This window comes from Lissotriton vulgaris, chromosome 3_1 (assembly GCF_964263255.1).
Source record: "Lissotriton vulgaris chromosome 3_1, aLisVul1.2, whole genome shotgun sequence".
Taxonomy (NCBI): Eukaryota; Metazoa; Chordata; class Amphibia; order Caudata; family Salamandridae; genus Lissotriton; species Lissotriton vulgaris.
Window position 1 is genome coordinate 1,852,195,583 of NC_141689.1, and position 20,543 is coordinate 1,852,216,125.

The following is a 20,543-nucleotide window of genomic DNA, read 5'->3' on the forward strand; positions in this document are numbered from 1 at the left end:
CTTCATGAGCATGGAAGGGGTTAAACAATGGAAGACGTGTTCAAAGTCAAAGCGTTGCCATTTAGAAATAAATAAAGATGCGAGGTAATGCTGATTGCCCGCTGCCACACCTCCCTGTGCATTTTCCAATGTGTTTACTTACTTCAGCGTCTGAGGCGAAACAAATAAGTGGGTAAATTAGTCTTTTGGATCTGACAACAAAAGTAAACAAGAAATGCAGTTGCTTCCCTGAGAAATGGATCCAAAAATGAAAATGAACCATCCCGCTGAGTGGTGCGCGCACCACAGGAGACGCGTTTTCAATTATTGCACCGTGTGTGAGCACGATAATTGAAACCACGTGACGGCCTATTGGTGTCTATTACGCGCACCAAGCGTGTAATAGACACCAATAGGCCATGGGCGGAGCAAAGCGGCCGCCTTTGGCCAATAGCGTGCAGTCTTTCATTAAAAGACGCACCCTAAGGGCAATTGGGTAGCTGAAAAGGAAACGCACGAGCGTGTGCGATTCCAGGTCAGCTTGATTTCCCCGTTCTTCACCTACTAGAGGTCTCGCGACCTGCACGTGCGCTGCTGCGCAGTGCAACGCAGGTCGGCAAAAGCTTGATTTCACCATTTTTCACCTACTAGAGGTCTCGCGACCTGCACGTGCGCTGCTACGCAGTGCATCGCAGGTCGGCAAAACCTAAAAATGGATAAGTATAGGTATTGTAGATTTTTCCCTAAGATTAGTGGAGATTTACAGACGTTTTGCATTCACAGAAGCTTTTGACAGTATGGTTGTAAACCTAGGCAATTAGTATCTGGGTCCACTACGTATACTCCATCAGATTGTACACAATGCAGGCAGTCCAGTGTAGTGAACTTGTTGGAAATTTGCAGAGACACATTTCTTTTCCTATGGGCATAACATTTCTTGGAAGAGAAATCCCTTCCTCCTACATTCCGTTGAGATTTGAATGTGTACCATTCCTTTCCTTCCATTCCTTCACAGGGGCTCCATCCCGAAGTGAAAAAGGACCTTCATTCAAAAATGTTAGTGAATACGCACAAATCCGTGATTTTAGGGGTATTTATACTATTTACCGACTTTTGGCTTCAAAACAGCCTATCCTGCCCTTGATTTAATACAAAAGATAACCTGCACACCTGATGGATTGTCCGCAGCAGTGAAATGGATAAGTGATGGAAATGTCTGCTGACTAGGAGTCTGTAAATCGATATGAGAAAATGTCTGCTCACATACACATTTGTTGCAGGAAAAGTTTGTGAATTCGGCTCATTGAGGGGGTAATCCTTTAGACAGCCACTGCGTACTCTTAAAGTCTCTTCGATTTTTCACATATTTTATTTTACTGACTTTATTTATGGAAGTACGGTGTGGTGGCTGAGTTTTCAACTTTTAGTTTCAAATCTGTTTATTAAAGAAGATTTTTTCAATTGTATAAGACCATATGTAGGCATTTATACAAAATGCCATATTACACATTGGCTTCAGAAGATCACTTACATTTGCTGTCTACATCATTCTGATGTGTCACATTGCTTATATTCATAGTGTAATGCATACTATTATAACTATCTACATATAACTGTAGTAATGAGCAAACAACAGTAAGTAGGAAATAAAATAACATAAAAGAGGGGAATTTCAGGGAAGAGGGGAGGGGGTGTGAAATACTGCCAGCAAAGGTATCCCGGGGTTTCCCTTTTAGGGCTAGGTCACGGGCTCTCTGTAATGTCCGACTGGTATGTCTCATGCGATATGTCAGTGTGCTGGATTGGTCGGGTGTCCTCAAATAGTTGTACGGCTTGAAGCTTACGTGGGGCGAAGGTATTCTAATTTGGTGAAATGATCTATAGGTTGCCATGTGCCTGTAAATTTAAGTTTAGTGTGCGTTATTTGAGACATAAGGAGTTCCATTGGCATAGTGTGCCATAATCGGGTGAACCACATGGCGATGGGTGGTGTAGATGCTTTCTTTCAGTAGAGAGCTAGTAACTGGTTGGCTGCTCTGAGCATATGGGATATAATGAGCCAGTCTGCGTGAGTCATGACAAAAAGAGTTGAGGGCCTAACTCCCAGGATGACTGCGGCGGGGTAGATGGTATGGGGTAGCCCACTATGTCTTGTATATTACTTAGGAGTTCTTTCCAATAATGAGTCAATAATGGACAGGACCACCATACGTGCAGGAAATCCCCAATCCCGTGCTGGCAATGCCAGCAGTTGAGTGAAGAGGTGGGGAACATTTTATGTAGACGTTGGGGGGGTATCATACCATCTTGTCATAAGCTTGTAAGCGGTGTCCCGCTGCAGCATGCTTTTAAATATTTTCAGTGTCCGCTTATCAGCCTATTTTGTTAGCCCTTCACGGAGACGTCAATAGGTTGAAACATGTAGCCCACGATCACCTTTATTTGCACATAGATACCACAGGTCAGTTTAGCCATGCGGGACTCATGTTGTTTTTAACCTTGTCTTATTACTCCATATTAAATTCTTAGGGAGTTAAATAAAGACAATTTTAACTCACTATTCTACTCGCCTGCACCACTGTTACGACGTGCCTGCTCCACTGTAATCAGGTGTTGAAGCACACCCGGGTAGCATTCGGCTACTTGGGTGGGACCCCTATGATGAAGCATGTCACCAACTAGGTTGGTGAGTGAAGGGTCTTCTTGAAAAGGAAATACTTTTTCCTTTGGTATCCTCTTTAAACCACGTCGATATCTTTTCGTCCTTGGGGTATACTCCTTCATTTGTTTAATAAGAGAGATGTATGACACCATTATCCTGGCAACCATTGTTGGCCCCATTCTTATCTTCTGGAGAACCCCCTTAGGAAATCCCAATCCACCCGATCAAATGCTTTTTCAGCATCAAGCGATAGTAGGCAGGCGGGGATATTCTGACAATGTGATTTTTCTACCAAGTGGGCTATCCGTCGCACGTTGTCGGCGTTGTTGAATGGATCTGATTTGATCGGGGTCAGTTAGACCCGGGAGATATGGTTCTATACGGTTAGCTAGGAGTTTGGTGTAAATTTTGGCATCTGTTTTAAGGAGTGCAATAGGGCGATAAGAGGAGCATAAGGTACGATGCTTGCTAGGTTTGGGAATAGGTGCTGTTTCTGCCATGGCCATTGTAGATGTCTGGCCTGTAGTTCCTGTAAATGAATTAGAGTCGTAATAGTTGGTCTTGTGTTTGAGGAAGAAACATGCAGTAGAAGTGGACCGGCAGGCCATCTGTGCACTTGGATTTACCTACTGGCAGGTCGTTCAGAGCTCGTTGGAGCTCTTCTAGTGTGATTGGCTCCTCGAGGAGTTGAGTGTTGTTTGCGTAGGGGGGTCCACAAACAGAGTATTAAATGAATCTCACCCAGGTTTGAGGACTTGCTATTAAATAGGGCAGAATCGAACAAGCAAAAGGCTTTCATCTTGTCCTGTTCAGTAATGGCCCATGTGTCTTCTGCGATTTTGACTTTAGCGGTGTGTGACTTTGCCTCCGTCTGTCTCAGCCTGCGCGCCAGGATTGACTCCACCTTGTCCCCCCATCGTAATGCCTTTGTTTCAGTGCCAGCATTGTGCGTTATATACTTCCAGTAAGTATACTGTGTTATTCAGAGGCTGCTGAAGAAAGAGTGGGCGAAGTGTTTTATGATGTCTTGCTGGTCTGAGCGGAGGATTGTTCCCTAGACCCTCTTTGCGGCTTGAACACCGTGGACCACTCAGGATGTGAAGGTTCCCTAGTTGAGGGTTGCAGAGAAGAGGGGCTGGCCTCCCTAGAAGGCATGGGGAGCTGCAAGAGTTACTTGGCTTCCTGCAAGGAGCGCATTACTCAGCAATTGCCCTCCCAGGTAACAATTAAGGCAAAGGGGTGGGCCCCATTAATATTTAAAGTCCAGATCGCGGAGCTTATCTGTGATTGGCTTAAAGTCTCTGTGCCTTCAAAGCATTACTGGGGAGATGTCTTGATAGAGTTGAATTGTATACCCCTTGTATGTTAGTTATGGTTTGTTTTGTGAGCTCTTCAGTATCTCTTGCTTTTCTGTGAAGAAGTGTACATTTGTTAGGATGTCTGGCACAAGTTCAGGGTGTCCAGGGGGTGTAGCTACTCAGTTCACCCTATCTAGAGCTGGTGGGGATGCATCCCCCCCCGCCCCCCCCTATTGTAGTGGAGCAGTTCCGCTGTAAGCGCAATGCTATCGGGGCCCTCTGCCCCCTTAGGAATGCCTCTGATCTGGAGGTGGTTTCTACTGCCTCAATTTTCCAAATCCTCCTGATTTATCTGAAGTTGGATATGTTGGTCTTCTAGTGCAGCCCTTCGCTTCCAGAGATTCTCTTGGTCTTCCGTCCGAGTATCTAGAGTTTGTTCTAAGTCATCGACTCTTTCACTAATCTCAATAATATCTTTCTTCTATTCTTTGAGACCTAATTTAAATTCGATTTTGAGAGAGCCAATCTCTGATTTGATTTCTTGGAAGGTGTTCATGTAGGCTTGTGTGTTCGTTTCAGTTGTCCCTTCCCATGAGAACGCATAGGGGCAAGAGTTGGCGGGCCAGTCTTGTGCCACAGGGAAGTAACTGGATTGTCTTTAAGTAGGCTTGGGGCAGTGTCTTTACCCTCTTTGGTGTGCGGCATGTTTGATGGGTTGTGCCCACCTTCAAAATACAACCAGCTCACTTACACAGCCAGATAATGCGGTGGCCTCAGCTTAGTTCTGAATACACCAGGGCTCCGTAGAAGTCCACGCCCCACGGGTAGGTAGGGTCCAGCACCGAAGAGGGGCACCCCGCTGGGGTGGGCAATGCTTGAGCATAGTTCAAGGTGGGTCAGGCTCGAGTTGGGGATTCCAAAGTGCAGCTGGGGATGTAGGGGTGGTCAAATTTCGAATGGTGGCGGAGTATGGGGGGGGGGGCTATGTCGCGCCTTAGGTGCTAAGGGGGAGGCAGGAGGAGGGGACAAACACCCACTGCGCAGTCACTCAGTCTAAACTCCCGTGTTCAGAGGTGAGGTCCATGCTTAAGTAGGAATATCCCTCTGTGCGATGACCTAGTCTGATGGTTTTGGCGACAGACCAAGAGTGCTAAAAGTCCGTGTATGGGCAGTGGTGGGCAGGTCATCCCACTGCATGAGCTAGCAGTCTATCACCCCTTACCGTGTCCGGAAGGTCAGCGTTCCGTAGAGAGCTCCTGCCTCGCAAGGTGCAGGCCCATGTCCCTTCTTTCACCTCTCGTCAGGGCGCGATCCAGAGCTCTGCTCCAAGCCCTCTGGTCCCCAGGAAATATCTGCTGCTCCCTCAGGGTTCTAGGATTCCACCCGGAGTCTCTGCACAACCTGCAGGGCCGCACCCCTAGCAGTGTAAGGCGTTATTCTTTGGGGCAGGGGCCAGCGTGGCCCCTATTTTTGGGGTCTCCAGCCATATAGGGTTTATAATTTCCGTCTAGTCCCGTAGGGCGAACCAGCAAGAGTCCAATGCCCTGTTTAGTTCTGCGTGTGGGGGCCCCTATTGCCCGGCAACCCCGGCCAAAGACTCTCCCAGGTTGTTTGAGGCGTGTATGGCGAGCCCAGGCCGAACACCGACAGTGGTAAGCGGCACCTAAGGCGGCCCAGGAAGTATTTATGGGGCTGGGTTAAATCCGTGAACGGGGGTTGGTTGGGAAAGGGAAGGGTTGGTGGGGGCTGGGGTCCAGGTGCTCATCCCTCCAGCTGATGTCTGTCCTGGGGAGTGCTCGTGGGAACATGCAATTACGCTGCAGCCCCAGTCCTGGGATTGATGGCCGCACAGGCCGCAAGTCTCCTACCTTCCTCAATGGCAGTCTTAGGGCTGGATACCTTCCTCTGGCTGGGCCCGCCAATTCATCGCACGGCCCCAGCGATGTCAAAGGATAGTCTCTTTGGGGTGCGGGGTCGCTCCCCGTCGCAACCCTCACTCCTCACTGGTACTGAGTCTCAAGAGGAAAGCCCCCCCCCCGCTCCAACCGAGGCCACTTCCAGGTGCCGGGCCACCAACAGGAAGTCTGTATTCTTTAATGGGGAGGTGCTGGGGTCCCTCCAGAACGCCTCCGGCGATGGTGCAGCCTCGGCCGCTCTCTCACCCCCAGCCCGTCTCACCAAAGCAGCCCGTCAATGCTGGGTAGCAGGGCCTCTAGGGCACGTCCCGCTCAGTGTTGCTGCTGCGTATCCCAAGATGGTGGCCTCAGCTTCGTAGTCAGTCCCGTTGTGGAAACCGGCCAGAGAGCTCGATTGGGGGATACTTAGTTTCCAACCTTTTCACCGCTACCTCTGATGGTTTAGGTGCCCTCGGGCGGGGCGCCCGATGCCTCGGTGACTTGATAATGGCTTTAATAGGCAGCGGTGGTACGTAGATCTCTCGGAGCACGTCCTACTCTATGTGCTGCTAAGCCACGCCCCCTCTGAGTTGACATCGTTGACTCCTGGGGCTCTTGGAACCGTTGCTCGAATCCTGGAATTATATAGTGGCTGAAAATCACATGCCTGTTAAAATCACTTATTCTTCTGTGCCCATGAAAATATGTAACATTAAATTATGAATATCTGGAAGGTAATTTTATAATTCTGTGATGAAAAACAAGGTTTGATATATACAGCGTTGTAGTGACACCCAGCTGCCCCTATAACGGTTAACATTTTGCTGCCCTCATTTGGGTTGGAGCTATTTAAATCCCCATATATACATACTGAGTAGGAGTCTATAATATACCATTTTTTATTTGTGAAAAAAACTTTGCAATCTTTGTTTTAATGAAATTCGAAACTATCCATAAGCAGAATTAATCAAATGTTTGCTTTGGTATGATTTCGTTGTCCCTCTTTCTTTTAGGAACTTGAAATGTCTGAAGATTCACCAAGAAGCACTGCTGCAGAAATATCCGTAACGAGTAATGGAGAAATCGACGATTCACTTGACCACAATTTCACCAGGGTGCGTGAGAAAAGTTTTTTGTCTTATGTACCTAGTTACTTGTCAATTTATTTCATTTGATGATGTGAAAAAGTAAGGTTTATGCTCCCTGGTGCCTTTCTGTATTGAAAAATCATCACAATTGTTTTTATCATTCTTTCTTTCTTGATTTTGCTACAATTTGCAAGTCCAGCTATTGAGTCAAAAAGAACATATCTTTACATTTCATCAAGTAGAATTACAGTTTTTAGGAACTCGCCAGTCCACCCTAAACAATTTGTTGCTGTGTGGGCAGAAGGAAAAATTTAATTCTTCTCAAAGCATTAAAATATGCTAGATACAATATTGTATTTATCTTCTAGCAGATAGTGTTTAATCTCTAATTTGAGGATCTATACGTTTTGAATCCTCTTTATTCTTTTTCCAGCTAGCTGATTTCTCGTTTCTTATTAGAAGTACCTAAATGAGTGTTTTAAATGTATTATTCAAATCATATCTCTGAGGACAATTGTAAACGTCATGTCTTTGTTTAAAGTATATTTCTGTTAAAGTCTTTTAGCCTCAGATTACTCACCTTTTGAATATTCCCCAGGTGGCAGACTGTATCCAGAAACTTTTAAGCAGTACCTCTGTGTGCCAGTAGATAGCACTGTGCAGCTCCACTCTAATGTCATTCCACTCTGGAAATGTGCGGAGCCTGTATAAGCACTACGTATGCGCTCTGACATCTGTTCCTTTCTGTTCGAGGCATGTGGGCTGCTGAATTCATATCTGTGCATAGATCGCCGCCTAGTGTTGGGTCCGGATGATTGCACTTTGTTGTCTTGGAAGAGTCTTCGAAGTATCACGAGATGGGTGACTCCTCCCCTGGACTACAGTGCGCATGGGCATCTTCTCCATCCTCCGATTGGTTTTTTCCGCCATTGGGTTCGGATGCTAACTCCTATACTCCAACTTCGGAATCGAAAACAAAACTTTTCTTAAGGCCAGAAGGCCTTTGACTTCGACGGTATTGTTCTCGTTCGGTACCTCTCTACTCGATCCAACCGTCCATCTCGAATCGGTCATCGACGCGGGCCGTTGGGCCTTTTCGACGCCACGTGAGCCGACCGTCGATGGAAAGAAGCCCCTTTAAAAGGTGCCCACAATGCCACTCCAAGTTCCCACATACTGATAAACACTTAGTATGCAACAATTTCGAGAAGTGTGGCTCAAGTGGTTGGAGCGGCAGACCCTGATGCAGAGGTCTGGCCCGGACCAGGGTTCAATTCCCCGCCTCGGCGGGTCTTGGGCTCAAATTTCCCCGGACCCGACAATTCTCGCCTCTGCGCCTATTCCAATCATGGAGTCCCACTCTGCAACTCTGGGCAATAGCTTGCTTAATCTCCACGACGGCCCCTCGCAGCGGGATGCCTGGCTTTCACCTTGGGGATGCCCAGTAATGGGTTATCTAACAGGGGAATACCAGGACGGGTTCCCTAAGCAAGCGCTTAGAAACCGGTCGGTGATACAGCGCTATATAAATGAATCTACATTTACATTTACATTTACAACAAGTGCCTTACCCCAGACCATAGGGAAGAAACCTGCCCAGCCTGCGCCCAGCTTCAATCCAAGAAAATTATTTGAAACCGAAGGGCGGCTAGACAAGAAATGCAGCGACAGGCACCGGAACCGGACAACATCTTCGATGATGATCACGATCTCCAAGAAGCTCCAGACTCTGACCTAGAAATCGTCACTGTTGAGGACTACTCAGACTCCGATGACGAGATCCCACTGGGGCAAATCGTGAGTACCCTGCCCCCGACACCAATTGGCCCGTTACCAAAGGCTCCGGTCGAGGCATCGCCAAAAGGCCTTAGCCAAGATCATAAAGTTTCGCCAGCCCCGCCGTCCGGCTCGGCTCCGAAATCGAAACCTTCAGAGACCCCAGGGCCCAGTACCATCGTCCCAAAGAAGGTTCCAGAGCCGAAGAAGGTCGTCGACCCCAAGGGCGTCGATCCCAAAAAGGCTGTACAGCCAAAGAGCGTTGAGCCAAAGAAGACTGTCGACCCCAAAGAGGCCGTTCAGCCAAAAACTGTCGACCCTAAAAAAGTAGTCAAACCCAACAAAGGCACACAGCCGAAGGGCACCGAACCGAAAAAGGTCGCCGACGCGAACAAGCCTACTGTTCCGAAATCAGTCGACCCGGCACACGGGGCCGTACCGAAGCCCGTAGCAAGGCCGGAAAAACCTGTCGACCCAAACATAACTGCTCCAAAGACACAAGCCGATCCAGAAAAAGACACTCATCCAAAAAGCCTACGGAGCACAAAAAACGTGTCGAACCGAAAGTTCCGGTCGACCCGAAGACACCCGTCAACCCGAAAAAAGGGCCCGAACCGATAAAGTCAGACAAAACACTAAAAGTCGTCCACAAACCAGGTGTTATCGACCCAAAAAAGTCTAACACTCCACCCAGGACTGTAGAGGAAGAACTATTCCACCCAGATCCATCAGACGACCAAGCAAACATATATATTAATCCAGAGACTGGTAAAGTTACCATCCTGCATAGGAAAAAAAGGCCTTTGGACTTTGAACCTCATTCCCCTATTCCACTAAAGAAAATGGACTTTGGGACTTCTCCCTCTAGACCCTTCATCCCTTTTAAAAAAAAAAAACAAAAAAAAAAAAAAAACCCTTTATTCAATAAAATTACAAGCACGGGCCAACAACCGCATGGGCCGGCAGCCACACAAGAATAAGATCCAATGTAATATCTAACGACACAGCTCTTCAGCCGACAACCCTGAGGTCCGGCAGCAAATCAGGATAAACATTGCATTGAACTTAAGACACGTTGCAGAATAAGACACAGGTTTCATTTTATGTTTAACACCCCCCCCCCTCCCACCAAGAAAGAAAGGAAACAGGAAACAAACATATCTGGTGCCATACCTTCAAACACTATGATAAAGTGAGCGGGTGAAAATAGACTAGTCACAGATCAATTTAAAGGGAACAACCGAGACTCCTGCGCTAGCAAACACAAAACAGGATATACGACAAGGCGAACTATAACCCAACGCAGCCGCCCGCACACCGACCCCGCCCACCCATTGACACCAGGATAGAAAATGAAGTACGGTTACCAGATACTGGAATACATACGTTCAGGATAATTCGCCCACGTTATACATATAGAAGAGACCGAAAGAAAATAAAAGGACAGAGAAATCGTAAAAGAGGAACACGGACAAAATAATAAACCCATCCCCCCACCCTGCACCCCTGCATATGGCTCTCGCCTAACCCCAACTAGCAATGTGCCTGTCGCCCCAGCTAACTAAGTTCTAAAAGAAGAAAAGAGAAAGAGTGGAGGAGAATAGTTCCAAACAGGCTCCCGTTCCTCTTCCCCCCCGCCAGAAACAGTGACCCATGGGATAAAGCAATAGTCAAACCAATGGTAGAAGAAAACAGATCAGGGGAGCACTTTAAAAAAACACCGCCCGGCCTCACGTGTGCCCAACAGTATAAATCCCACTTCCAGGAGGACCCTAATACTAACCCTAGGCCATACGTCTCAGCCCTGACCCTTCCGCGCCTTCATAGGAACCCCTCCTGGTAGAACCACTGAGTCGACACAAGCATCCGCATGCCAAGAGAGTTAAAAAAATGAGTGTCCGAGACAAATCCAAAACCTAGGATCCTGAACCACGCCAACGGCAGCAAAACTCTCCCTCAACGGCAGGCAGTCTCGATGTTGCTTCCTCCACAGCCACGCCGCAGCCATGGGGGAACAGGATGAAGAGAAGGCACCAATACAGTCAGTGACAGGAAACTCAAGGAAAGAAACGTCAATCAAGTCTCGAACCTGCAATAGAGACGATGTACACTGCAGAATGTTCAAAGCATTAGGGTCACAATCTTCCGATACACTGTCCAAGGGCTCCAAACACTCTTGTTGCGCAGGGTCCTCATTGGGAAACAACATGGCGGTCTTGGGTGTCGTTGCCGGGCGCAGGTCATGTAGCGAAGCAGGGTCTGGTCCTGCAAATCCTTTATCCGTTAAGCCCGCAATCATTCCACACATCAGGGCGTCCATACGAGCTTGAAACTCCCCGATGGCTGCCATTACTGTTGCAAGCGACGGCTCACGCTCCGTCCGGTTCATCATTCCAGTCACAGATACGAACATTTATGTACCCTCCAGAGACCCCGGGTTCTCTGGGGGAAGCGGGCAATGGCAGTGCGGACGGCTTTAGAGGGTGACAGCACACTTCCTACGGCTGCAAACAGTACCCCGTTGCTGCAGGCGGAGACCTCGACCACCGAGCCCCGGCGGGGGCCAAACCTGACGAGGACCTCCGCCCACAGCCTCAGTATTGCCGCTGCACTCCTCTCACCAAAGTTGAACACTCCAAAGTGATTGCCGTCGAAATTGGGCTTACAATACTTCCACCGCTGTAGACAGGACCCTGGTCGCGGCCAGACCAAAACTCGAGACCCCGGCTCTCCAGCTGAACTAGGCCTCAAACTTCAACTCGACATAACTTCGTCAAATCAGCGAATTACGTTTCCGGGATAGCACCATCGGAGCATACATAGATTCGTACACCTTGAGGTCGGGCGTTAATCAGGATTTTCATCAGGATCATCTGGCGGGGGATGGAGGTCGACGGAGCCGGGAGCCTAAGCAGCCATCTTGTTTGCAAGCGTAGCTCCCCACCCCCTTCATCCCTTTTCAACCTATCATGCCTACTACACCTTTTGCTCCTTACTCTGCTTCTCACCACCGGGACAATGAGGGGGACAGAGGGGATGAGCCACAGCCTCTATATGATTTCCCACAGGAGCCTGAACCACAAGAGGAACCTTGGGATGACTCACAAGACCCTTACAACACCCATCCCATCCCTGATGTAGCCACTTATCCTACCAAGCCGTCACCTACTGATCACACCGTAGTCTTCAATCAACTCATAGACAGGGCAGCACGATTCCACAATGTGGACATGCATAATGACCCTGTGGAAGAAGACTTCTTATTTGACACATTCCCTACTGCAGAAAAAAGTGTCAGAACACTTCGCATGTTAAAGGGAGTTCTAAAACACGCACCTGACATATTTAAGGATACAGCCAGGGCACGGGTAATCAATCCCAGAATAGAGAAGAAGTATAAGGCAGTTGCCACTATACTCACTGGTGGTGGCTAATGCACGTAAAAGAGCCAACTCCCAGACTACAGGGGAAGCACCTCCCCCTGACAGAGTCAAAAATACTAGAGGCATCAGGCAAAAGGGTAGCAGCACAAGCCTCAAACTCATGGAGGATTGCTAATACACAAGCCCTACTGGCTTGTTACGACAGGGCGCACTAGGATCAGCTCGAAAGCCTAATGCAACACCTACCTGAGCCTTTGAAAGCACAAGCTAATGATCTCATACAAGAGGGAAAATTCATATCAAACGCCACCATCAAATGTGCGCTTGACGCAGCAGACACCGCAGCTAGGCCAATTAACTCTAGCGTCTTACTACACAGACATGCATGGCTGCGTATTTCGGGGTTTAAGAATGAGGTGCAGTCCACCATTCTTAACCAACCTGTCAATCAGGACTTTCTATTTGGCCCTGCTGTCGACACCATTTTGGATAAAATGAAAAAAGACACAGAAACCGCAAAATCAATGGATGCATTGCAATTTCTGCAGCATAGGGGCTCAATTTCGACGCTCCTCATACAGAGCAAATACACAAGGAAATACCTCGCAAACATCTGCCTAATACAAAAGTTACACACAATGTTCCTTCAGCAAGAACACAACCAGAGGAGGTTACAGAGGCAATACCACCAGAGCCTCCACTGCCACAAAACAGTGACTTTATTACGCTACCTCCAGACCACTTAACACCGGTCGGAGGCAGACTACAACAGTTCCTACCTGTCTGGCACACAATTACCACGGACAGGTGGGTAAGAGAAATTATCCAGACTGGTTATTGCCTAGAACTGACTTCTATACCACCAAACATACCACCCAGACATCGTCCTATGTCCACGGAACACATCACCCTGCTACAACAAGAGGTGAAATGCATGCTGGAAAAGGGGGCCATAGAGCAAGTCCCTTTCCACCAACAAGGGACAGGAGTATACTCCCGATACTTCCTTATTCCCAAGAAGGACGGTTCCCTCAGACCAATATTGGACCTCAGACCCCTAAATCAATATATACTATCGGAGCACTTCCATATGATCACACTACAACAAGTGCTCCCGTTGCTACAGCAAGGAGATTTCCTAGCAACACTGGACCTCAAAGATGCGTATTTCCACATACCCATCCATCCAGCCCACAGAAAATACCTCAGGTTCACAATAGAAGGTCAACACTACCAATTCAAGGTTTTGCCCTTCGGGGTTACCACGGCTCCAAGAGTGTTTACAAAATGCTTAGCGACAGTGGCAGCACATCTCAGGAGGCAACACGTCTATGTGTACCCTTACCTGGACGATTGGCTAATACAAGCAAAATTGTACCAAGAGTGTGCAGCACACAAGTCTCAAACAATTCAGTTGCTACACAGCCTAGGCTTTTCAATCAACTACACAAAATCGCATCTGCAACCATCCCACGTACAGCAATACCTGGGAGCCACTATAAACACCTCAGTGGCGAAGGCATATCCAAACTCAGCAAGGATAGCTAGTATCCAGACACTCATTCGCAAATTCCTGCCACAACACTCTCTACCAGCTCGAGTCTTTATGCAGCTCATAGGCATTATGGCCTCCTGCATATTCATTGTCCCCCATGCCACACTTCAAATGCGCCCATTACAGGAATGCCTAGCACAGCAATGGAACCAGGCTCAAGGACAACTAAAAGACCTAGTGTTGGTAGACAGTCGCGCTCACAACTCTCTGCAGTGGTGGAACCCACAAAACCTTTCCAAGGGTCAACTGTTCCAAGAGCCGGTTCCACAACTAGTACTAACAGCAGACGCATCACAGACAGGCTGGGGAGCCCATCTCCTTCAATACACAGTACAAGGGCTCTGGACAACCAAACAGAAAAAGCTGCATATCAACCAACTAGAATTGCTAGCGATATTTCTAGCCCTAAAAGCATTTAAAAAATACTTGTACAAAAAGATGGTGTTGATCCGGACGGACAACATGACCGCAATGTACTATATCCAGAAACAGGGAGGAACGCACTCTCCACAGCTGTCCCATCTGGCACAAAGAATATGGAAGTGGGCGATTCCCAAAAACATTTTTCTCCTAGCAGAACACCTTCCAGGGAAGGACAATCAGATTGCCGACCTGCTCAGCAGGCACAGCCAACAACTACACGAATGGGAGATTCACCCCCAAGTTCTCCAGCCATTCTTCTAAGAGTGGGGTCACCCATAAATAGACCTGTTTGCCACAAAAGAAACTCCAAATGCCAGTTCTTTGCCGCCAGATTCCCACATCCGTTGTCACAGGGCAATGCGATATGGATGAACTGGTCAGGCAGATTTGCGTACGCTTTTCCCCCAGCACCGCTAATCCCGCTGGTGGCACGCAAACTACGGCAACACTCTCTCACGCTGATCCTAGTTGCTCCCACATGGGCGAGACAACCGTGGTACACCACGTTCCTAGAACTTTCAGTAGTGCCTCATCAAAGACTGTGCCTTGCACCACATCTTCTAACTCAGAACCATGGAGAAATCAGACACCCAGATCCCAATCAGATGAACCTAGCGATCTGGCTCCTGAGGTCTTGGAGTTCGGATACCTTAACTTGCCCCCAGATTGCATGAACATCATTAGGGAGGCAAGGCGACCAACCACACGAGCGTGCTATGCAGCTAAATGGAAAAGATTTGTTATTTACTGCAATAATAACCAAATCAACCCTTTAGACACTTCCATACAAAACATTATATGTTACCTGCTGCATCTACAAAGATGTAATTTAGCATACTCTTCTATACGACTATACCTCGCTGCTATAGCAGCATACCTTCAAAACAGGCAACACCTTTCACTGTTTAGGGTACCAGCAATCAAAGCCTTCATGGAGGGTCTAAAAAGGGTGATTTGCCCCCCCCCCCCCCCCCCCCACAAGACACCCCCCTTCCCCAGTCTGGAATCTAAATATAGTACTGACCAGACCTATGTGCCCTCCTTTTGAACCTCTACACTCATGCGAACTACAATTCTTAACGTGGAAGGTTGCATTCTTGGTTGCCATTACCTCACTCAGAAGAGTGAGCGAATTACAAGCACTAACAATTCAAGAACCTTTCATGCAGGCACATGCCAACAGGGTCGTTCTTAGAACCAATTCTAAGTTCAGGCCTAAGGTTGTATCCAATTTCCATATCAACCAATCAATAGAACTGCAGGTTTTCTTTCAAAACCCACAGTCAGTAGCTGAAATAGCCCTACACACATTAGATGTAAAAAGAGCTCTACTTTATTATGTGGACAGAACTAAATCATTTAGGAAAACAAAACAACTATTTGTTGCTTTTGCACCACAACACAAAGGAAATCCTATTTCTAAGTCAGGAATAGCCAGATGGATAGTTAAATGCATTACATTTGCTATCAAAAGGCAAAACACACTTAACCCGTCCCCCCAAGAGCACACTCTACAAGGACAAGCATTTACAATGCAATAGGTCTCAGGTTAGTTAAGTTTGAGCTATTGGCATTGCTTAATATTGCAACACTAATTGCACCAAAAGTCTATAAATTGTAGGCCAAAAAAATGTGTATGTATTTTTGTAGCAGTGGTGGCATGCTGCGCTTTAGATGAATATTTTTGAAAGTAAAGTGCGCCATACTGCGATTGCTACACTAGCTATTTGTGGATGCGTTAATAATTGATGTGTGCACCGATGGCTGGTGGTGTGTGTGCCTGTAGAAATTGTGCACTGATGGCTGGTGGTGTGTGTGCCTGGTGGAAGTGTGCACTGTCGGCTGGTGGTGTGTGTGCCTGGTGGAAGCGTGTACTGACGGTTGGTGGTGTGTGTACCTGGTTAAAGTGTGCACTGACGGCTGGTGGTGTGTGTCTGATGAAAGCGTGCACTGACAGCTGGAGGTGTTTGGGCCCGGTAAAAGCGTGAACTGATGGCTGGTGGTGTTTGTGCCCAGTGAAAGCGTGCACTGACTGCTGATGGTGCCTGTGCCTGGTGTAAGTGTGCACTGACAGTGTGGTGTTGTGTGTGTGTGGTGGTGCGTGTGGTGGTGCGTGTGGTGGTGTGTGTGTGTTGTTGTCTGTGTGTGTGTGTGTGTGTGTGTGTGGCTGTGTGTGTGTGTGTGTGGCTGTGTGTGTGTGAAGAAAGGAAGGGATGAATGAAGGAATACATTGAAGAAGGCAGCAACAAATGCAGGTGTGTAGGAGAGTACTGGAGTGAGGAAACAAATAAGTAATGGATGAAAGAAGGAGAAAATAAGAAAAGAAAGTGAAAGGAAGACATTAAGGAATATTGTGATAAAAGAAGTGAACAATGTGTAATGGATGAATACAAAGAAGAAAGAAAAGGAGGAAAAACAGCAGAAGGAAGAGTTGAGGATAAGAAAGGAAGAAATTAATGAAGGAGTAGGTGAAAAAAAGAAAGTAAGGAATAAACAGAGGAAAAAATGCACCAAGGGAGGAAGGATGGGGAATGAATGAGGATATATGGAAGCAAGAATGGAAAGAAAAAGGAGTTATGGCTGGAGGTGCAGAGGAAAAAGATGGGACGAACGAAAGAAAAGAGGCCAAGGGAATGGATGCGAGTTTGAAAGGTACTGGATGAAGCAACGACAGAGGGAATGATGACAGTGCAATATTGCAAAGAAATTGGAAAACAAAAGATTAAAATACATTTCTGTGTCCTTAACACGCCATGTATGTTGGTAAAGCACTTATTCAGCAGAGGAGGCCTTGACACCAAATAAAAAATGTTGCTATTCAGCTCAATGGCAATCATTTTATCGACCCCAGAAAGATGAAAGACTGAGTGGCCACACCAAGATTTTAATGTATGACCCTGAGATCAAACAGATTCCTGGAGTGGATATAAAGATATGTGCAAGAAGGAAAAACATAAAAGGGAAAGGGAGGAAGAAGGAGAGGTCTGGAAGCAAGGATAGATGCAAAGATACAAAGGTAGACAAAATATGTGAAGAGAAGTGGGGAAAGCAGAGATTGGGAAAGCAGAGATTGGAGTGAAACATGATGAGAATGTAAAGTGGAAAGAGGAGAAAGGCAAGGTAAGAAGAGCAGACAGCGGGGAGCGCATGAAAGGAGTGTGGAGATGAAAGCTAAAAAATTAAAAGCAGTTAATGAGGGGAGGCGGAGATTAAGAGGAAACGCGGATATAGGGCAGAAAGTGAAGGAAGAATGGAGAGAAGCAAAGGAGTGAGGTGTGAATGTGGGAAGAAAAGCAAAAACTGAGGGAGATCCCTCTTTCCCCTGCCCCTCCACATTTCTGGGGTAGCTTTCCTGTGACTCTGCTCCGATCACTAGGAGTGGACTAAGTGGTTATGAGGTTATGTGCTGCTCCCTTTTTGCACTGAACCTTAAAGAAGGAGCACAGAGAGGCTGATCTTTATAGTTAGTTGGTTCCTTTCCTCCAGAAATCCCGAGAGTTATAATTATCACCAGTCCAATTGGGTGGGGGCAGATACCAAACCCTGCGGGGTCAGAGATGGAAGCGATTTAAGCTTTCCCTTTCTGAGTGTATCTTCCAGTGTTCCACAAATATTTTGATAAGAAGGGGGGAGCTGCGTTGGCTCTACCCAACTCAAGACCCAAGGCTTTCTTGTGGGACACCACCAGCACATATTAAGCACTCGAAAGGATGCAAGTAAATTGGCAGGGCTCTTGGGAGGGGCAGACACAAGTCGGAAAAGGAAAACCATTGAATAAGGAGCAGGCAAAAGAGAATGGCAGGAAAGCCAACCAATGGAAATCAATGGGAGGGCTCTAGGTTCCTGTATGTTCTTAGAAGGCCCACAATATGCCTCACAACAGCATGTGCTCTGTTTTGGATGCTCTACCTACAACGGACAAGGATACAGACCTGGAGACATAGAACCATACAATGAAACTGATGCATGGGCTTATAGATAAGAAGACAGGCTAACATATATACAGAGAGGCCACTGGATGCACATAGAGCTAATATGGGCCCTTAATGATTTATACCTTGGAATTTATTATTTTAAAGCAACACTGAAAGAATGACAGGCCAGCCAACTTAGTCAAGAGTGTGATGGAGTTCAATTACAGACGTCTTGACTTCACAATTATAAACTGTGGTCCTTCTGGCAACCTCTGCTCTCATTAATTAAGTGAAATGCATTAATTTAGTGTTAATTGCTGATTCCCTAAAAAGCGCATTCTCTCTGGTGTGCCACGCTACAAAGGATCTCGTATGCAATTGCTGAGTGATGCCCAAAAGAAGAGTGGTGTAACATCAAATGATGCCCCCACTCCACCCCTCGCAGAAAGTAAAGAGGGGGCTCTGAGTCACACACACATTGCATATATATATATATATGTTAATCTAAAAGGTTAGGAGCTCTACCGCGCCGCGGGGGGGCACGCGTCATACCCAGGGGAGGGCAGGAACAGGTGAAATGCGAGGACTTCAGGATCTGCTGGGACAGGATGCAAGGAGTGACAGCAGGGAGTGCTGAGAGAGAAGCCCCAGGCAATGGAGAAAATGCAGAAGGCAGTGGGTGAAGGGGACAGAACTGCTGACAAAGGAGGAAACAAGAGGAATCCTAAGAGCAGGCGGTGCCCAGCGCATAGCGACTGACCATTGGCTCAGCAGGTGCAGTGGCACCGGGGCCAGGAGCCTGGCTGAGGGCCCAATGAGTCCACCCTGATACTGTTTGGTTTTACTCCCACAATAGCTGTCAAAGGGCCGTTTTCCTCGCTTGCACCAGGGCCACCCATCCTTACCAGGAGTCCCCTGGGTGGAGCTCACTTCCAGGGGCATCGAGGCGCTCCTGTGGAGAGAGAGAGAGAGCTGCAGCCAGGGCCACGGGTAGGGCTGAGGTGAATGTCCCCTCGTGTTCCGCCCAGGCTTCATGACTAACCAGGGAAGGCAGCGTGCATGGAAAATTCCTCCTGGAAGAGATGACCTGTTTAATCACGCACACAACCCTGCATGCAGTGCAAATGAAAGAGGGGTGTCTGTGGAGCACAGCAGCGTGGAAGAACAAGGCACAGAGCAGGGGTCCAGGAACAATTACAGGGGGAGGGACAGAACCAGGAACAACAAAAGGGAGGAGCATACAGGAGAACCAGGCATAGAGCAGGGGATAGGAACAATTACAGGGGTGGCGAGGCCGGGTTTGCCTGATTTTGTGCTAGATTTTTTTTTTTTTTTTTTTTTTTTTGGTGTAAGAAGTTTATTCGCACTTAGCATATCTGAAAATACATTACAAGTGATTCGCCTACATCCAGTGGTGGCCGGCTACAGTTGCACGTGCCCAATCGGGCTCTCTCAGGTATGTACACAGCCCATCAGCCGACATCCGTAGGACCGGCGGCGTTTTACATCGTCATCATACTCACTATCAAATACAGTGCTTCAGCAATGTATATTCTTGCCAGTGTTCCTACTTTTTTGGTTACTTTTTCTCCCAACTTTAAACTTGATGGTAACACCCCTAATTTAACTCGGAGTGTCCATCAGAAACGTATACTCTGTGTCACAGCATCCTCCCTCCCTGCCCATACCACATTATGCTCGTTCACCTGTTATTTACACTTCATGCAACAGTCCTAATTGCTCACATTCATCCTCTCTTCATTACCCTGTTCCAATAAGTAGGATCTGAGGTATTCCCAATAGTCTTTGGGCCTTGATCTAGCTGGCAGTTCCTCCTCATAGGTGTTCAGAGTGTCTCGACAGTACACCATATCTTCTAGCCACCTCTTAACCTCTGGGCCTTTTGTACTGTTCCAGTGCAGTGATACCCTTCTTTTCGCCAGCAACAGCGCCACTGCACAGAACTTTCGCCTCGTCGCCCTTAATGTTGGTTCAATACCCAAGAGACACATTTTGGCATCGCACGTTAAAGCAGTTTCTAGCATGACATTCAGTGTTTGCACCACCCGTACCCAGTAGCCCGCCACCTTGCGACAATGCCACGCCAGGTGCATGAAATCCGCCCCCTCCTGCTTACATCTTTTACACTTTGAATCCTCTTGTAACCCATATCTCTGTAGTCTCCGTGGTGTGTAGTAAACCTGATGGAGGTATTTGTAGTGTATGATTCGCAGGTTACCGTTTGGTGTCAGCATGTCTGTTAGCATGCATGCAGACGCCCATTCCTCCTCCGTTAGTGGTGTCACTAGTCCCTCGCTCCACCTGCTTCTAGCTTTATCTGTGCCCCCTCCTATCGCTCCCTGTAAACTAGTATATAATTTAGACACCAGGTGTGATGCCGTGGGTGTCGTGAGAAGGAGTTGTAGGGGTGCTAGCTGGGTCGGCTCCTCCGGATACGTCGGATAATGCTCCTTTAGTGCTCTTTGGAGCCTATAATAGTTAAAGGTGAATAGTAGGGACGGGTTGCTGATGTACTGTAGTTTGTCTAGCGTTTGGAAGACCCCATTGAG

The 20,543-nt window shown here is 47.5% G+C and overlaps 1 protein-coding gene across 8 annotated transcripts in view; it reads left to right on the top strand.

Annotated features, from left to right (window-relative positions):
• ARFIP1 (ARF interacting protein 1) overlaps window positions 1–20,543 on the top strand; it is a 420,416-nt gene that overhangs the window by 149,143 nt on the left and 250,730 nt on the right. For all 8 annotated transcript variants that reach the window (XM_086962303.1, XM_086962308.1, XM_086962307.1 and 5 more), the window contains one exon: window positions 6,848–6,949. In XM_086962303.1, the coding sequence (XP_086818429.1) occupies window positions 6,848–6,949 (102 nt within the window). The remainder of the gene's footprint in view (window positions 1–6,847; window positions 6,950–20,543) is intronic.